The 18893-nt window shown below is 42.1% G+C and overlaps 1 protein-coding gene across 4 annotated transcripts in view; it reads right to left on the bottom strand.

Annotated features, from left to right (window-relative positions):
* Positions 1-18893, bottom strand: part of nramp-alpha (natural resistance associated macrophage protein alpha) — a 49278-nt gene that overhangs the window by 11668 nt on the left and 18717 nt on the right. For all 4 annotated transcript variants that reach the window (XM_021567394.3, XM_021567395.3, XM_090204144.1 and 1 more), the window contains 7 exon segments: positions 13442-13596; positions 12628-12747; positions 12253-12372; positions 11980-12086; positions 8476-8546; positions 8289-8356; positions 7971-8126 (listed from right to left, as the gene is read on the bottom strand). In XM_021567394.3, coding sequence (XP_021423069.2) covers positions 7971-8126; positions 8289-8356; positions 8476-8546; positions 11980-12086; positions 12253-12372; positions 12628-12747; positions 13442-13596 — 797 coding nt within the window.

Below are 18893 nucleotides of genomic sequence, written 5' to 3'. Positions count from 1 at the left end.
ATTCCGTTTGCTTGAAAACTGATAAATTGTAAAAATAAATAATTGAAAAGTAAGGTCCGCATCCATAGAGACACATACCAGCTCTACTGGTAGTACTGCTACGACCAGCAGTACTACACCTGCACCTGTCGACGACACAAGTTGTTCTGCTTTCACAAGCACATCCAATGCTAGCATCAGTAATTCTACATGTGTTGTTAGCACAGCTAGCATGGACACTGACAGTTGTGAATCTGATGCAGCCGAAGAGCTACTGTCCCCTTACCCGGGAAAGCCCCGAACAATAGACAAGGACGTTGGACCATCGAAGAGACGCAAATATGATGAGAACTACATTGATTTAGGGGTCACTTATATTGGGAGTAGTGCCTTTCCTATGCACAAAAGTACTATCTCACAACTCAATGAAACCTTCACTATTGCGCAGACATTTAGAAACAGAACATGCCAATTTCAAAAATAAGCCACAGAAGTTTTTTGAGCGAGAATTAAGATGACTTTCAAGTAGTAAGACATGTATAAAAGCAACAGATACCATTAATAAGAAGGGGCTAGAAGTGTCTTATATGATGATCTACCAAGTGGCTTGGACAGAAAAGCCCCATTCTATTGTGGAGGACTTAATTCCTCCTGCTGCGGCAGATATGGCTGGGACAATGCTGTGGGAAAAAAACTATACAGACAATGCCTTCATCAAACATTACTGTTTCCCAACACAGTGACATGGCAGGAGATGTTTTGAAACAATTACTGCTTAGCATACAAGCCAGTGAATTCTATGCGTTTAAGCTGGATTAGTCAACAGAAGTGGCGGGCCAGGCACAGCTCCTTGTATACAGTGCCTTGCGAAAGTATTCGGCCCCCTTGAACTTTGCGACCTTTTGCCACATTTCAGGCTTCAAACATAAAGATATAAAACTGTATTTTTTTGTGAAGAATCAACAACAAGTGGGACACAATCATGAAGTGGAACGACATTTATTGGATATTTCAAACTTTTTTAACAAATCAAAAACTGAAAAATTGGGCGTGCAAAATTATTCAGCCCCCTTAAGTTAATACTTTGTAGCGCCACCTTTTGCTGCGATTACAGCTGTAAGTCGCTTGGGGTATGTCTCTATCAGTTTTGCACATCGAGAGACTGACATTTTTTCCCATTCCTCCTTGCAAAACAGCTCGAGCTCCGTGAGGTTGGATGGAGAGCATTTGTGAACAGCAGTTTTCAGTTCTTTCCACAGATTCTCGATTGGATTCAGGTCTGGACTTTGACTTGGCCATTCTAACACCTGGATATGTTTATTTTTGAACCATTCCATTGTAGATTTTGCTTTATGTTTTGGATCATTGTCTTGTTGGAAGACAAATCTCTGTCCCAGTCTCAGGTCTTTTGCAGACTCCATCAGGTTTTCTTCCAGAATGGTCCTGTATTTGGCTCCATCCATCTTCCCATCAATTTTAACCATCTTCCCTGTCCCTGCTGAAGAAAAGCAGGCTCAAACCATGATGCTGCCACCACCATGTTTGACAGTGGGGATGGTGTGTTCAGCTGTGTTGCTTTTACGCCAAACATAACATTTTGCATTGTTGCCAAAAAGTTCAATTTTGGTTTCATCTGACCAGAGCACCTTCTTCCACATGTTTGGTGTCTCCCAGGTGGCTTGTGGCAAACTTTAAACGACACTTTTTATGGATATCTTTAAGAAATGGCTTTCTTCTTGCCACTCTTCCATAAAGGCCAGACTTGTGCAATATACGACTGATTGTTGTCCTATGGACAGAGTCTCCCACCTCAGCTGTAGATCTCTGCAGTTCATCCAGAGTGATCATGGGCCTCTTGGTTGCATCTCTGATCAGTCTTCTCCTTGTATGAGCTGAAAGTTTAGAGGGACGGCCAGGTCTTGGTAGATTTGCAGTGGTCTGATACTCCTTCCATTTCAATATTATCGCTTGCACAGTGCTCCTTGGGATGTTTAAAGCTTGGGAAATCTTTTTGTATCCAAATCCAGCTTTAAACTTCTTCACAACACTATCTCGGACCTGCCTGGTGTGTTCCTTGTTCTTCATGATGCTCTCTGCGCTTTTAACGGACCTCTGAGACTATCACAGTGCAGGTGCATTTATACGGAGACTTGATTACACACAGGTGGATTGTATTTATCATCATTAGTCATTTAGGTCAACATTGGATCATTCAGAGATCCTCACTGAACTTCTGGAGAGAGTTTGCTGCACTGAAAGTAAAAGGGGCTTAATAATTTTGCACGCCCAATTTTTCAGTTTTTGATTTGTTAAAAAAGTTTGAAATATCCAATAAATGTCGTTCCACTTCATGATTGTGTCCCACTTGTTCTTGATTCTTCACAAAAAAATACAGTTTTATATCTTTATGTTTGAAGCCTGAAATGTGGCAAAAGGTCGCAAAGTTTCGCAAGGCATTTAAAACCTTATTTGTTCATTGAAAATTGTGAATAACTCACTTCAGCATAATGAGAAGGGTGTGCTTTGAAAGGAGGCACATAACTCTGCAATGTTGGGTTGTATTGGAAAGAGTCTCAGTCTTAAATAATTTTACACACACAGCCTGTGCCTGTATTTAGTTTTCATTCTAGTGAGGGCTGAGAATCCACTCTCACATAGGTACGTGGTTGCAAAGGGCATCGGTGTCTTAACAGTGCGATTTGCCAAGGCAGGATACTCTGAGCGCAGCTCAATCCTGAAATCTGGCAGTGGCTTCTGATTAAATTACATTTTCACAGAACCGCTTGTTGCAATTTCGATGAGGCTTTCTTGTTCAGATATCGGTAAGTGGACAGGAGGCAGGGCATGAAAGGGATATGAAAGTTGTTTGTGTCGTCCGTTTCGGGAAGGTACCTGCGTAATTGCACACCCAGCTTACTCAGGTGCTTCGCTATATCACATTTGACATTGTCCATAAGCTTGTTCATTTTCACAACAAAAAAAATCTATGATGGGAAGACCTGTGTGTTCTTGTTAATGCAGACAGAGAAGAGCTCTAACTTCTTAATCTTAGGCTCAATTTTGTCCCGCACATTGAATATAGTTGCGGAGAGTCCATGTAATCCTATATTCAGATCATTCAGGTGAGAAAAAACATCACCCAGATAGGCCAGTCTTGTGAGAAACTCGTCATCATGCAAGTGATCAGACAAGTAAAAATTATGGTCAGTAAAGAAAACTTTAAGGCTGTCTCTCAATTAAAAAAAAACATGTCAATACTTTGCCCCTTGATAACCAGCGCACTTCTGTATGTTGTAAAAGCGTTACTGCTTGCTGCCCATATCATTGCATAGTGCAGAAAATACACGAGAATTCAGGGCCCTTGCTTTAACAAAGTTAACCATTTTCACTGTAGTGTCCAAAACGTATTTCAAGCTGTCAGGCATTCCTTTGGCAGCAAGAGCCTCTCGTGGATGCTGCAGTGTACCCAAGTGGCATCGGGAGCAACTGCTTGCACGCTCGTTACCACTCCACTATGTCTCCCTGTTATGGCTTTTGCGCCATCAGTACAGATACCAACACATCTTGAACAGCAAAGTCCATTTGATGTCACAAAGCTATCCAGTACTTTAAAAAGATCCCCTCCTGTTGTCCTGGTTTGCAGAAGAAGATGTCTTCCTTAACTGACCCCCCCATAAACGTAATGGACATACAGTGCCTTGCGAAAGGCCTTCATATCCCTTTCATGCCCTGCCTCCTGTCCATTTACCGATATCTGAACGAGAAAGCCTCATCGAAATTGCAACAAGCGGTTCTGTGAAAATGTAATTTAATCAGAAGCCACTGCCAGATTTCAGGATTGAGCTGCGCTCAGAGTATCCTGCCTTGGCAAATCATGCTGTTAAGACACTGATGCCCTTTGCAACCACGTACCTATGTGAGAGTGGATTCTCAGCCCTCACTAGAATGAAAACTAAATACAGGCACAGGCTGTGTGTGGAAAATTATTTAAGACTGAGACTCTTTCCAATACAACCCAACATTGCAGAGTTATGTGCCTCCTTTCAAAGCACACCCTTCTCATTATGCTGAAGTGAGTTATTCACAATTTTCAATTAACAAATAAGGTTTTAAATGTAAGATGGCTAAATAAATAGCAAAATAATTGAATATTATTATTTGTGCCCTGGTCCTATAAGAGCTCTTTGTCACTTCCCACGAGCCGGTTGTGACAAACTCACACTCATTCTTATGTTTAATTAATGTATCGTATAGTGTGTGTGTGTGTGGCAGGCTTACAATGATGGCAAAAAACAACATCGGAGTGTCCGCTGACCCTGGTGATAGAGGGGATACACAGCTCGAGGTTGAATGTTTGAACGGGTACGGGACTATAAAAAGTTTGGGAACCACTGGTCCAGCATATTTTGGAGTCTCATTCATTACGCAAGTGAAGACAGTTGTGCCTGGTTCTACGTTTGCTCGAAATATCCCTAGCAAATTGATATGGATCTGTTGTTGTCTGCTTGATTTACAGAAGCATCTTGTTAGATTTAACAGAGAACGCATCAAGGTAATGAGTTCATATGAGTCTGCTGTGTGCAATTGTGTAGTGATGGGTTTGGATTTCTGAGCTTTAACTTTTATTAATCATAAGATCCAATAGAGACATGAGGGGTGCAATAGCTGAGGGTTTACACCATGAGTTGTCCGTAGGAGGAAGGGTTGTGTTGGGTGGGAGGGGCTGAGTGCAGGGGAAACAGTCACACGTGGCAGTACTGATGGGAGAGAGCCGTGGATGAGGGGGTCGAGGTCAGGTCAGGTTAAGGGAAGAGGAACTGTTTATTTCCCATATCACCTCACCTACCTAGTAATAAAGCAATGTTTAGCGAGAAGGAGGAGACTCCACCCAAAGTGGGGTACATATACCACCACTATTGTAACCATGTCTTTGTCGATTCACCTGTTCGATCCTTTGGGAAGAATACATTTGGTTTAAGCTTTCATAGTGTCTGTCAAGTTCTTACACTGATAATTAGAACCTAACAGTAGGATAGACCAGGGGTTCCCAAACTTTATCACTCGAGCATTGGGCAACATCCTGCACCCCCGCTGAGCACGAGTCATGCCTATTTATATGGGTAAATGCACTGTTCATAACACAAACTCTTCACAACCCACTTGTTGGTGGAGATCATTTTTTAGGTTAAAGCTCATTTCATGCAATTCTACACATTTTGTCATGGGGTGCAAAAAAAATATCTGCAATTTTAAATCAAGTTCTTGCAATTCAATACATGTTGCCATGTCTAATGTGTCACTAAAAGTTACAAAAAAATTGCACCAATATCTATGGTCTAAAAAAACATCTCCAAGGTCTGCAATGACTGACATGATAAGAGGAACGGATTCCAATTTCAAAATTATACCTTGTGCATTCTACTACTACAACTTTCAAGAGTAAGTTTAAAGCCGGACTGAGTTCCTTTAACCTCTTAGATGTTGATTTCCACAGACAGAGTTCCTTTAACCCCGCGCACAGTTTGGGATCCACTGGGATGGAATATTGTGCAAAACCAAACCCTGTTCCTATGATTTATTCTGGATATAATGACAAAGTATACTGAACAAATATGTAAACATTCTTCCACTGCAAATCTACAATTCCAGTGTTTTACTTGCTATATTGTATTTACTTCGCCACCATGGCCTTTTTCTTGCCTTTACCTCCCTTATCTCACCTCACTTGCTCACATTGTATATAGACTAATTTTTCTACTGTATTATTGAGTGTATGTTTGTTTTACTCCATGTGTAACTCTGTGTTGTTGTATGTGTTGAACTGCTTTGCTTTATCTTGGCCAAGTAGCAATTGTAAATGAGGACTTGTTCTCAACTTGCCTACCTGGTTAAATAAAAGGTGAAATAAAAATAAATTGCAACAATTTCAAAAGGTTTTTATTGAGTTACATTTCATACGAGGAAATAAATCCATTAGGCCCTAATCTATGGATGTCACATGACTGGGAATAGAAATAAGCATCGGTTGGTCACGGATTACTTAAAAAAAGGTCCCCACAAATAGCCTCAGGATATCGTCACGTTATATCTGTGCATTCAAATTGCCATCAATAAAATGCAATTATGTTTGTTGTTTGTAGCTTATGCCTGCCCATACCATAAACCCACCACCACCTTGGGGCACTCTGTTCACAGTGTTGACATCAGTAAACTGCTCGCCCAAACGATGCCATACATGTGGTCTGCGGGTGTGCGGCCTGTTGGGCGTACCGACAAATTCTCTAAAATGATGTTGGAGGCAGCTTATGGTAGAGAAATTAACATTAAATGGACATTCCTGCAGTCAGCATGCCAATTACAAGCTCCCTCAAAACCTGAGACATCTGCACATTTTAGAATGGCCTTTTATTGTCCCCAGCACAAGGTGCACCTGTGCAATGATCATGCTGTTTAAATCAGATTCTTGATATGCCACATGGATGGATTACTTTTGGTAAAGTAGAAATGCATATGCATAATGTGCATATGGAACATTTCTGGGATCATTTATTTCAGTTCATGAAACATGGGACCAAAACTTTACATGTTGCATTTATATTTTTGTTCAGTGGGCTTATTCACAATATGTTCTGGTGATTAAATAACATGACAAATACATTTTGTTTTCCATGTTACACCTGTAATTTAAACAATACGAGGGGCTTAAAGACGACAACTTTAACTTGGAGCTCAGAAATTAAAATACTCGAATAGGCCAACCTTAAAAATTAGACATTGCCTCAATTTGTTGCTTGAAAAGTCCTTGTAATTATTGGAGACAATTTATAAGTCATAATTAACACCCTTATAATTATCTGTGATTTCATTTTTGATCAGTTAATGAGAGAGGTCGCCACTTTCGTTTGTTTCCCGCTACTTCAATTGAAGGGTGTTACTCTACTCTGTTGAGTTAAAACCATGTGTGGTTATTATGAGGACAACATCTAATGTTGGCTTCAACTTGGCTTTCCATACAAATCCTTCTGTTTAAAAAAGCAACCTGGTTTTTGGTCACTTTCTCATTATAAAAACAGCGACTGTGAAATTAAAAATGGTGAGATTAATGCTACCGCTTTTTATGTGTGCCTGCGTCTGCCATAGTCTACAGAAAATAAATGCATGCATCCAATCTATTTCGTCAGGCAATGTACACATTATTCTCACATTTAATCATTTGAATATCAATGCATTGGCAAGGCCTACAAAATGCATTATTCTTAAAGTGATAATGGCCTACTTTTTCTGACACTTTTAGCATTTTTGTTTGGGGGGGGGGGGGGGGGGTTCTGTATTAGGCCATATATAACATTGAGGTCCTTGAACATTACAATTAAGTATTTTAAAAGGTCCATGAAAGTCCTTGAATTTGACTTATCAATGTCTGTATGAACCCTGCTTAAAGGATGTATAGTCTAGGCCTATGTTGTTATATAGCTGGAGTTATGGGCCAATTTGCATATATTCATTCCTCTAAGTACATATGTGGAACTGCATGAAAATCTTTTTTATTTACGTTTCAAAGCATTTCAAATGTTGATCCCAATGTCACACATTGGCCCCATTATTTATAGAAAGACCCTTATGTAAGCCTATGTATGTCTGTCTTTCGGAGGCGTTGGGTTAAAAGCGGAAGTCAAATTTCGGTTGGTCCTTGTTTGGTCTTAAGTCATAGTGAAGGTCTGATTCCTTGTACTATGTCCCAATTACTTATTTGACTAAACTGTACTGTCACAGTAAAGGCATTTAGCTCCCCTGTACGATGTCAGTGAAAGTCTTACACTATGGGCTGTTGCGCATTGCAGTCGGATGCCACAGTTGCCATACCAAGCGGTGATGCAGCCAGTCAAGATGCTCTCAATGGTTCAGCTGTATAACGGAGGGTCTGAGGGTTCATACTATGTCTAAGCAGGACTTTGACTCCCCTGCACCATGTCATAATGCAAGAGACCTACCTTGACGAGAGCTGAGTGCAGGTAGATGTTGTGGGGCATGATGACAGCTCCTACGATGCCCACAGCCTGCTCCATCTGGGCAGGACCACAGCCCTCACAGTGCGGCAGAAACATCCCCTTCAGCAGCTCCCCCTGGTCCGGACGTACCATCACATACTACAGGCACATACAAGAAAAGACAGTCAGATACACATACGCAGAAACAAAAACCTACCAAATTCTATCAAAGCTACGGTATATATTATCAAACCTGCTGCCAGGTCTACGGGAGAAGTTGGAAAGTGTTAATGATCAATACAGAGAAAAACTTGTTCTTACCTCATACCCAAAGCTTACAGCCATGATTGTGATGAGAAACCCAAAGAAGGCTTCAAGTTTTCTCAGGCCTAAAAAACAAAAGTTGAAAATCACATTGAAACACACCTAGGCAGAAATTGATACACACCAGTACCCAAGGACCATTAAATCACATACACATCTTGGTGTGCGTCAAATAAACACTCACCATATTTATCTAGAAAGAGGAACACAAAGGTGTCAATGATGGTGATGAGGACACCTCCCCAAAGTGGAATCCTGGTAGATGGCAAACAACAATGTTAGTTTGAGCCCAATAAATTGACCTCTAGAGCGGCCGTTTTATGCCTATGTCTACATCTCAAAAGTCACTGCATGTCTGCATCTCCACTTTTGACCAGAGGCACCCTATTCCCTATATTGTGCACTACTTTCGTGACAAAGGTTATACAGTGCATTCATTATACAGTGTATTCAGACCCTTTGACTTTTTCCACGTTTTTTGTTATGTTACAGCCTTATTCTAAAATGGGTTAAAACGTCGTCGTCGTCGTCCCCCCCATCAATCTACACACAATACCCCATAATGACAAAGCAAAAACAGTTTTTTAGAATTTTTTACAAATGCATTAAAAATCTAAAACTGAAATATAACATTGACTTAAGTATTAAGACCCTTTACTCAGAACTTTGTTGAAGAATCTTTGGCAGCGATTACAGCCTCGAGTCTTCTTGGGTATGATGCTACAAGCCTGGAACATTTGGGGAGTTTCTCCCATTCGTCTCTGCAGATCCTCTCAAGCTCTGTCAGGTTTGATGGTGAGCATAGCTGCACAGCTATTTTCAGGTCTCTCTAGAGATGTTCGATCGGGTTCAAGTCCGGGCTCTGGTTGGGCCACTCAAGAACATTCAGAGACTTCTTCTGAAGCAACTCCTGCATTGTCTTGGCTGTGTGCTTAGGGTTGTTGACCTGTTGGAAGATGAACCTTCACCCCAGTTGGAGGTGCTGAGCGCTTTGGAGAAGGTTTTTTATCAAAGATCTCTCTGTACTTTACTCCGTTCACCTTTCCCTCGATCCTGACTGGTCCTCCAGACGTGATGCTTGGTATTCAGGCTAAAGAGTTCAATATTGGTTTCATCAATATTGTTAATCATGGTCAGAGTCCTTTAGGTCTCTTTTGGCAAACTCCATGCGGGGTGTCATGTGCCTCATACTGAGGAGTGAATTCCGTCTGACCATTCTACCATAAAGGTCTGACTGGTGGTGCTGCAGAGATGGTCGTCCTTCTGGAAGGTTCACCCATCTCCACAGAGGAACTCTGGAGCTCTGTCAGAGTGACCATCGGGTTCTTGGTCACCTCCCTGACCACCCCATTATTGCTCAGTTTGGCCGGGCGGTCAGCTCTAGGAAGAGTCTTGTGGTGGTTCCAAACTTCTTCCATGTAAGAATGATGTTGGCCACTGTGTTCTTGGGTACCTTCAATGCTGCAGACATTTTTTGGTACCCTTCCCAAGATCTGTGCCTCGACACAATCCTGTCTTATATAGACAGATGTCTGCCTTTCCAAATCATGTTCAATCAATTGAATTTACCACAGGTGGACTGCAATCAAATTGTATAAACATTTCAAGGATGATCAATGGAAACAGGATGCACCCAAGCTCAATTTTGAGGTATTTCTGTTTCTTATAAATGTGCAAAAATATCTAAAAACCTGTTTTGGCTTTGACATTATGGGGTATTGTGTGTAGATTGATGATTTTATTAATCCATTTCAGAATAAGGCTGTAACATAACAAATTGTGGTCAAGGGGTCTGAATACTTTCCGAATGCACTGACAAAGGGAAACCCAGACGTGAGCTGTCCAGTGACATGAGCCTACCAGACAAGTTAAATACCAACTATGCGCACTTCGAAGCTAGCAACACTCAACTATGCATGCACCCTCTGTTACGGACGACTGTGTGTTCACGCTCTCCATAGCCGATGTGAATAAGACCTTTAAACAGGTTAACATTCTCAAGGCCACAGGGCCAGAAGCATCACCAGGACGCGTACTCAGAGCATGCACTGACCAGCTGGTGTCTTCACTGACATTTTCAACATCTCCCTGACCCAGTCTGTAATACCTACATGTTTCAAGCAGACCACCATAGTCCCTGTGCCCAAGAATACCAAGGTAACCTGTCTAAATGTGAGTGCTACAGGGCAATAGCCATCTGTAGTCATGAAATGCTTTGAAAGGCTGGTCATAACTCACATCAACATCATCATCCCAGACACCCTGGACCCACTCCAATTTCGCATACCACTCCAACAGATAACACAATCTCTATTGCACTCCACACTGCCTTTTCACACCTGGATAAAAGGAATACCTATGTGAGAATGCTGTTCATTGACTCAGTATTCAACACCATTGTGCCCTTCAAGCTCATCACTAAGCTAAGGACCCTGGGATTAAACACCTCCCTCTGCAACTGGATCCTGGACTTCTTGATGGGCCGCCCCCAGGTGGTGAGGGTAGGCAACAACATATCTGCCACGCTGACCGTCAACACAGTGGCCCCTTAGGGGTGAGTGCTTAGTCCCCTCCTGTACTCCCTGTTCACCGATGACTGCATGGCGCACAACTCAAACACAATCATTAAGTTTGCCGATGACAACGGTGGTAGGCCTGATCACCGACAACGAGACAGCCTCAGGGAGGTCGTCAGAGACCGGGCAGTGTGGTGCCAGAACAAAAACCTCTCCCTCAATGTCAGCAAGACAGAGGCGCTGATTGTGGACTACAGGAAACGGAGGGCCAAGCACACCCCCATCCACTGGGCTGTTGTGAGCAGGTCGAGAGCTTCAAGTTTCTTGGTGTCCACATCACTAAGGAACTATCATGGCCCACAAACATCAACACAATAGTGAAGAGGGCATAACAACACTTCTTCCCCCTCAGGAGGCTGAAAGGATTTGGCATGGGCCCTGAAATCCTCAAAAGGTTCTACAGCTGCACCATTGAGAGTATCTTGACTGGCTGCATCACGGCTTGGTATGGCAACTGTTTGGCATCTGACCGCAAGACGCTACAGAGGGTAGTGCGTACGGCCCAGTATATCACTGGGGCCGAGCTCCCTGCCATCCAGGACCTCTAGACCAAGCAGTGTCAGAGGAAGGCCCTAAAAATGGTCTAATACTCCTACCACCCAAGTCAGACTGTTCTCTCTGCTACTGCATGGCAAGTTGTACCGATGCACCAGGTCTGGAACCAACAGGACCCTGAACAGCTTCTACACCCCAAGCTAGAAGACTGCTAAATAGTTCAAAAGTTAACTAATAGCTACCCAGAATATAGGCATTGACCCTTTTTGCACTAATCTCTTTTGACTCATCACATACGCTGCTGTTACTGTTTATTATCTATCCCGTTGACTAGTCACTTTATCCCTACCTATACATATCTACCTCAATTACCTCGTACCCCTGCATATCGACCCAGTACTGGTACCTTGTGTATATAGCAAACTCCTTGTGTTATTATTTTTTCTATTTCTTCTACTATTTATATATGTTTGTCTCTACATTGTTGGGAAGGTCCCGTAAGTTAGCATTTCCCTGTTCGTCCACACGTATTTACGAAGCATGTGACAAATAAAATTTGATTCTTAGTGTAGTAAATTGTAGTCTAGTTGGGCACTGGCTGGTGGTACTGTAGCTACCTGCCAACAGAGAGGAGGTTGAAGGCAATGGCACAGCCAATGACCTCCTGCATGTCTGAGCCAATGATGGCCAGCTCCACCATCAGCCACAGGATAATACGGGGAACCTGGGAGTGAGGAGGGGATGGAGGTGTGAATAACAAGACTGGATATAACACGCACAGCAACCACATTAAATGACATTAAACAAAACCAAACCCTTTTATATGGTGTTATCCCAGAGTGTGTATGAAGAACATGAGTGTGTGTGTAAGGCGAGGGAGGGATACTCACAGTAGGGTACTGGCGGTTGCAGACCTCTGCTAGATGCATCCCTGTGACAACCCCCAGGCGTGCAGCCAACCTCTGCAAGAGGAGGCCGATGATGGTGGCCCCTAACAATACCCATAGGAGCTGAAAGAGGGAGAACGGTACAATGGTAATGAAGCATGGGATTAAATGAGTCAATGAAGAGATAACTAAGAGAAAAAATACCAGAGGGAACAGGGTATGCTGATTATAGAATTGAATGGAATAAAGTACAACTTCAATGTCAAACGGAGATAGAACTTTGCAGATTAAATCATTTTTTGCCATAGTTTTTGAGCATAGTACCCCTGCCGCTAGAGAGTGAAGGTCACCCGTGGCTGATGTTGTGTCTGTGTTCACCTTAAAGCCAGCTTTAGCTCCAGACTGTAGATCAGACTCGATGTTCCCTGGGTCCAGATAGGCGATGCTCATCAAGAAACCAGGTCCCGTAAAGGCCCAGAGTTTACGCAAACTGAACATCTGAACGAGAGAATCACAAATAGCACAATTAACGCCTGAAAATAAATCTTAGCATGAAGTATTATCTGTCATTGAAGTTAGGATGATTCATAATTTCTAAACTATTCTATAGTCAAAGCAATTTTGTGTATATCACTTTATACAGGTCATAAACTTAATGTAATAGGCTCTGAGGACCTGTGATATCACGGACTGAGGTAATAATAATCTCTATGATGTCAGACAGAGGTAACAATAATCGCTGTGATGTCAGACAGGTAATAATCCCTGTGATGTCATAGGCTCTATGACTCAATAATCATTGTGATGTCATACCTGGTGAGGTTATAATAACTCTTGTGATTCCACAGGCTCGATGACTCAATAACTTTGAGGTCAGAGTCCATATGCGGTCATGAAAGCCCTTTGATGCCATGGGCATCTGATGCCGCGTTCAAAACATCTCAAACTTTCGACTTGGAAATAGAGCTCACCTTTATATTTCCAAGTCAAATGTTTGAGTTTCCTACTTGGAAAGTATCAGAATCAACCAATAGAAAGCTCTACGCAAAAAAAGATATGCACACTTTTAACTGAGGTTCTGAATTGTCTTGAAAGAACCATAGTTTTCCTTGTGATGTCATAGAACCTGGGGGTCATAGGCTCTGTGTTAATAATCCCTGTGAGGTCATAAGCCATGTAATGGCCTCAGTACCTGGGTGACATCCTCTGGGATTGGCACCTTCTCCTCAAAGTATGTAGAGAAGGGCTCGTCGTCTGGGGCCCCAGACACTGTTGAGGATGGCGGAGAGATGGAGCTGTGCTGGTCCTGGGTGGTCTGGATAATCCCATTCTCCTGTGGAGGCTCCTCTGAAGAAAGGAGAGGAAGAGGCAAAAAGGTCCCTCAACAATTTCAACAAAAGCAGCATGTTGCCTATACTTCATTCTGTTGACATGAAAACAACAATTGTGAGCATATGACCCTAAACAATATGAAGAGATTCTATTCTACCCCCACTATTCCCATGACAAGCCATCTGTTCTATACAGCACCAGATGAAAGCAGACCTTCATTGGCAACCTTGCCACAGTCAACAGATTGAAAGCTCTACTTTCATTCTCCACAATCACTTCTGTCATTAACGTCATAAATGCCTAGAAGGCAGCATTTGCCATTTTCAACAAGAAAGTGCCACATATAGCCCGGTACATCAAAGTCATGTGTAAAGAGTGCGTCAATCAATACTCTGAAATCAGCTGAGTCCACAGGAAGGACCCACAAACCTGTTTTGACACAATTTTAAACACTTCAGGTTAAAAAGTAAAAGTAGATGAAATGTCAACTATAGGTTAACGCAAGGCGACTAAGGACACCTTTTTCTCTTAAGACATTTTTGTCTACATAAATAGGCTATATCTAGGCCTAATTATACATCTAGAAAGTAAACAAAGAATAGTACTTCAATGCTATATATGCAGTTCCTTAAAAGTTAAAATATTAACAGACTGATCAAACGACTGTTCACGACACGTGATATGAATAAATATTCATTGGTAGGCCTGATCACCGACGAAGTTGAGACAGCCTATAGGGAGATCAAAGACCTGGCAGTGTGATGTGTGCCAAACCCTAACCCAGACGGCGCTGGGCAAATTGTGCGCTACCCTATGGGACTCCCAATCACAGCCGGTTGTGATACAGCCTGGAATCAAACCAGGGTCGGTAGTGATGCCTCTAGCACTGAGATGCAGTGCCTTAGACCGCTGCGCTACTCAGGAGCCCATTTAATTCGAAGTCATAGCCCATATGCGCAATTTATAGACTATAATGATTTAATACAACAAAATGTTGCTTAAATGCTGAGTGCTTAATGTTACCCCCAGCTTAGTGTGCCGCACCAACAACTGATTCACAATTAATTTATTGTAGGCTATAGCCTTGAAATAACTGAAATAGGCTAATATTATAGTCTAAATAATTCATTTTTTAGGCTACCTGTCTGGCTACTGACCTAGTGTTTATGTGCTGTTTAATATGACATGAAGCCTATTTGAAATTATGAGCTCCTCTTAGTCACCTTTCCATGTTGCTTAATAAAATACTCATCATTCAAATCATATGGTTTGGTTTCAATACTTCAAAACCAAATGGCAGGTCTAGGTAGTCAAAAATAGATGGGTGCAACCTCTTAACTCCGCTCACATGCCAGGACAACAACCAGCAAGACAAAAGAGCTGATTGTGGACTACAGGAAACAGAGGGCTGAGCACGCCCATAGTGCTTCAAGTTCCTCGGTGTCCACATCACTAACGAACTACATGGTCTAAACACACCAACACAGTCGTGAATAGGGCACGTCAATGCCTCTTTCCCCTCAGGTGGCTTAAAAGACTTGGCATGGGTCGTCAGATCCTCAAAGTTTTATAGCTGTACCACTGACAGCATCTTGACTGGCTGCATCACGGCTTGGTATGGCAACTGCCTGGCATCCGAGTGCAAGATGCTACAGGTGGTAGTGCATACGGCCCAGTACATCGCTGGGGCCGAGCTCCCTGCCATCCAGGACCTCTAGACCAGGCGGTGTAAGAGGAAGGCCCTAAAAATGGTCTAATACTTCTGCCACTCAGACTGTTCTCTCTGCTACCGCATGGCAAGTTGTACCGATGCACCAGGTCTGGAACCAACAGGACCCTTTACAGCTTCTACCCACAAGCCATAAGACTGCTAAATAGTTAATAGCTTTTATTCCTAGTTTACTCCTTTTACTGAGTAGTTGCTGCCGTCTGGCCACTCTACCATAAAGGCCTGATTGGTGGAGTGCTGTAGAGATGGTTGTACTTCTGGAATGTTTTCCCATCTCCACAGAGGAACTCCGGAGCTCTGTCAGAGTGACCATCGGGTTCTTGGTCACCTCCCTGACCAAGGCCCTTCTCACCTGACTGCTCAGTTTGGCCAGGTGGCCAACTCTAGGAAGAGTCTTGGTGGTTCCAAATGTCTTCCATTGAAGAATGATGGAGGCCACTGTGTTCTTGGGGACCTTCAAAGCGGCATACATTTGTTGATACCCTTCCCCAGACACGATCCTGTCTCGGAGCTCTAAGGACAATTCCTTCAACTTCATGGCTTAGTTTTTGCTCTAACATGCACTGTCAACCGTGGGACCTTATATAGACAGGTGTGTGCCTTTCCAAATAATGTCCAATCAACTCAATTTACCACACACAAGTGTACTCCAAAGGTGTGATTACTACCTCTGAGGGTTTAGAGCTTGAGGTAGTTTAGAGCTTGACGGTACACTTTCCTTCTCTCAGCACATATCAAAGCTGCAGGCTAAGGTTAAAGCTAGACTTGATTTCCTCTATCGTAATCGCTACTCTTTCACCCCAGCTGCCAAACACACCCCAATTCAGATGCCCATCCAACCCATGCTAGATTATGGAGACGTCATTTATAGATCGGCAGGTAAGGGTGCTCTCTAGCAGCTAAATGTTCTTTATCATTCGGCCATCAGATTTGCCACCAATGCTCCTTATAGGACACATCACTGCGCTCTATACTCTTCTATAAACTGGTCATCTCTGTATACCCGTCACAAGACCCACTGGTTGTTGCTTATTTATAAAACCTTCTTAGGCCTCGCTCCTCCCTATCTGAGGTATCTACTGCAGCCCTCATCCGCCACATGTTCTGTCTGTTCTGCCAGTCACATTCTGTTAAAGGTCCCCAAAGCACACACATCCCTGGATCGCTCGTCTTTTCAGTTCGCTGCAGCTAGTGACTGGAACGAGCTGCAACAAATGCTCAAACTGGACAGTTTTGACTCAATCATGGACACTCTTACTGACAGTTGTGGCTGCTTTGGGTGATGTATTGTCTCCTCTACCCTCTTGCCCTTTGTGCTGTTGTCAGTGCCCAACAATGTTTGTGCTGCTACCATGTTGTGCTGCTGCCATGTTGTGTTGCTGCCATGTTGTGTTGCTACCATGCTGTGTTAGCATGGCAGCAACACATGGCATGTCGTCTTAGGTCTCTCTTTGTGTAGTGTTGTGTTGTCTCTTGTCGTGATGTGTGTTTTGTCCTATATTTTTATTTAATTTATTTTTAATCCCAGCCCCCATTCCCGCAGGAGGCCTTTTGCCTTTTGGTAGGCCGTCATTGTAAATAAGAACTTGTTCTTAACGGACTTGCCTAGTTAAATTAAAAAGTTAAATAAAAATAAAATACTCCAATCAAGTTGTAGAAACATCTCAAGGATGATCAATGGAAACATGATGGACCTGAACTCAATTTCGAGTCTTTGCTATATGCAAAGGGTCTGAATACTTCCAAAGGCACTATATATAGCAAAGTTATCGTTACTAATTGTGTATTTATTATTACTTGTCTTACTTTACTATTATTTATCTTCTCTTCCTCTCTGCATTGTTGAGACGGGCTCGTAAGTACGCAATTCCCTGCTAGTCAACAACTGTTGTTACGACGCATCTGACAAATAAAATTTGATTTGATTTGAAAAGCGGTCTCACGTTAATTTAGCATTAATTAACATAAACCTATTTAGCATCTCCTGGCTTTCACGCACAGCATACAAGCCACTGATGCAGACCTTTGGAAAAACTACAATTAAAACAAATCGAATAAATCCATGTAATATAGCCTACACCATAACAATAAATCCATTATTTATTTTAGACAGGTCTAAAGAAACATGATATGAAGAAAATGTTGTCTATTTCAGAAGAACATAATAGCATACTCTGAGTTGTCCTTATGTTAGGTCCTGATCTGGCTATGCCATAAGGCTGTGGGCTACACAAAATCATTTAGCAGACAAGATTTCTTAGAATTCTGTGGCAGTATTTTATAGTATTCTGAATACAAATATAAATATATTTCCTCCAAACGATTTGAGGGAAGTCGCACATGCAGCTATTCTGCATTGAGCGGTTAACAAAGAAACAGGTAGTCTTATATGCTTAGAGTTATTTATGTACATTTATTTGTGCTACATATGTTGGGCTATATGTTTTGATTTTTAACACATTCTAAGGCTACACATGATGCGATGAATGATGATTTGAAAAAAGTTGCATGAAAGGCATGGGCTTTGCTTAGTTTTTTTTGTGCAGGCTGTACACAGTTCATCAGTCTCTCATTCACAATTTGACAAGCACTTGATAATGCCTCAAATTTCCCGGCTGCATCCCCTTTGTGTGGCTGTAATTTCTACCCAAAAAATCCATGCCTTTTGCAGCCAGTGGCCATTGCGCCCTTAGGCTGAATATAATAATTATAATTTCATTCTCCCGGATGCATTCCGAAGCACCTCTCATTGTCTGGTGATCGGGTCTTTCTCACAGGCTACAAGTGAAGACAGACACATCGGGGACCCAACTGCGCGCATCCTTATCCAAATCTGAGACGCATATTAAAGATATTGGAAAAACTGTCCTTTACTTTTCGTCAGCCAACAAGATGAGTAGGTTTAACAAACAGCAAAAGCAGTAGCCTATGTCAATCTACTATCCCCCATAGTACAAAAGTTTACATATTCTATTCGGTGCTATAAATAAATATCCAAACATAGTCTGGGACAGTTGTGGGATGCGATGGATCCCAAATTAATACAATGACTAGCATTTTTTTAAAAAAACAGTTTTAAGCAATGAGGTTTACGCAACAGATGAGAACGTTTAACTTAAAATGTTGAGAAACTATTTGACTATTTCTTCACATTATTAGCGCAGAAATGCGTACACGGATATGCGCATTTGTTCCATTAGCAGAAAAACACCATTCTCAAAAGTGACCATAAATTTGGCCACTTTAGTTGTGATACAAACCTTATAGGCCATTGGGCTAGGCTACATGAGGTGTGCGACAATGATTTTAAAAAGTTGCAAATGCATGGCTGTTTCTTGCCTTAAGCTGGGCATCACTCACAATTGATCATATATAATTCACAAGTTTTCAGCTAATATTGCCACCAATTAGACTATTTTTGATTTATCTTGTCTTGACATATACTAAATAATATGTGAAATTTGTTTTGATTTAGAATAGACGATTATCATGCACCGGGTCTCGAAAACAGGGGCAGAAAAAAAAGTAATCTACTGTATGCATTTAAATAGCGAATGGAGGACACTCTTCCCGCGGTTCATTT

The sequence above is a fragment of the Oncorhynchus mykiss genome, chromosome 17 (assembly GCF_057628025.1).
Source record: "Oncorhynchus mykiss isolate SJ-2025 chromosome 17, ASM5762802v1, whole genome shotgun sequence".
Lineage (NCBI taxonomy): Eukaryota > Metazoa > Chordata > Actinopteri > Salmoniformes > Salmonidae > Oncorhynchus > Oncorhynchus mykiss.
The sequence above is the reverse complement of the archived record's forward strand: the minus strand, read 5'-3'. Positions and strand labels throughout refer to the sequence as shown.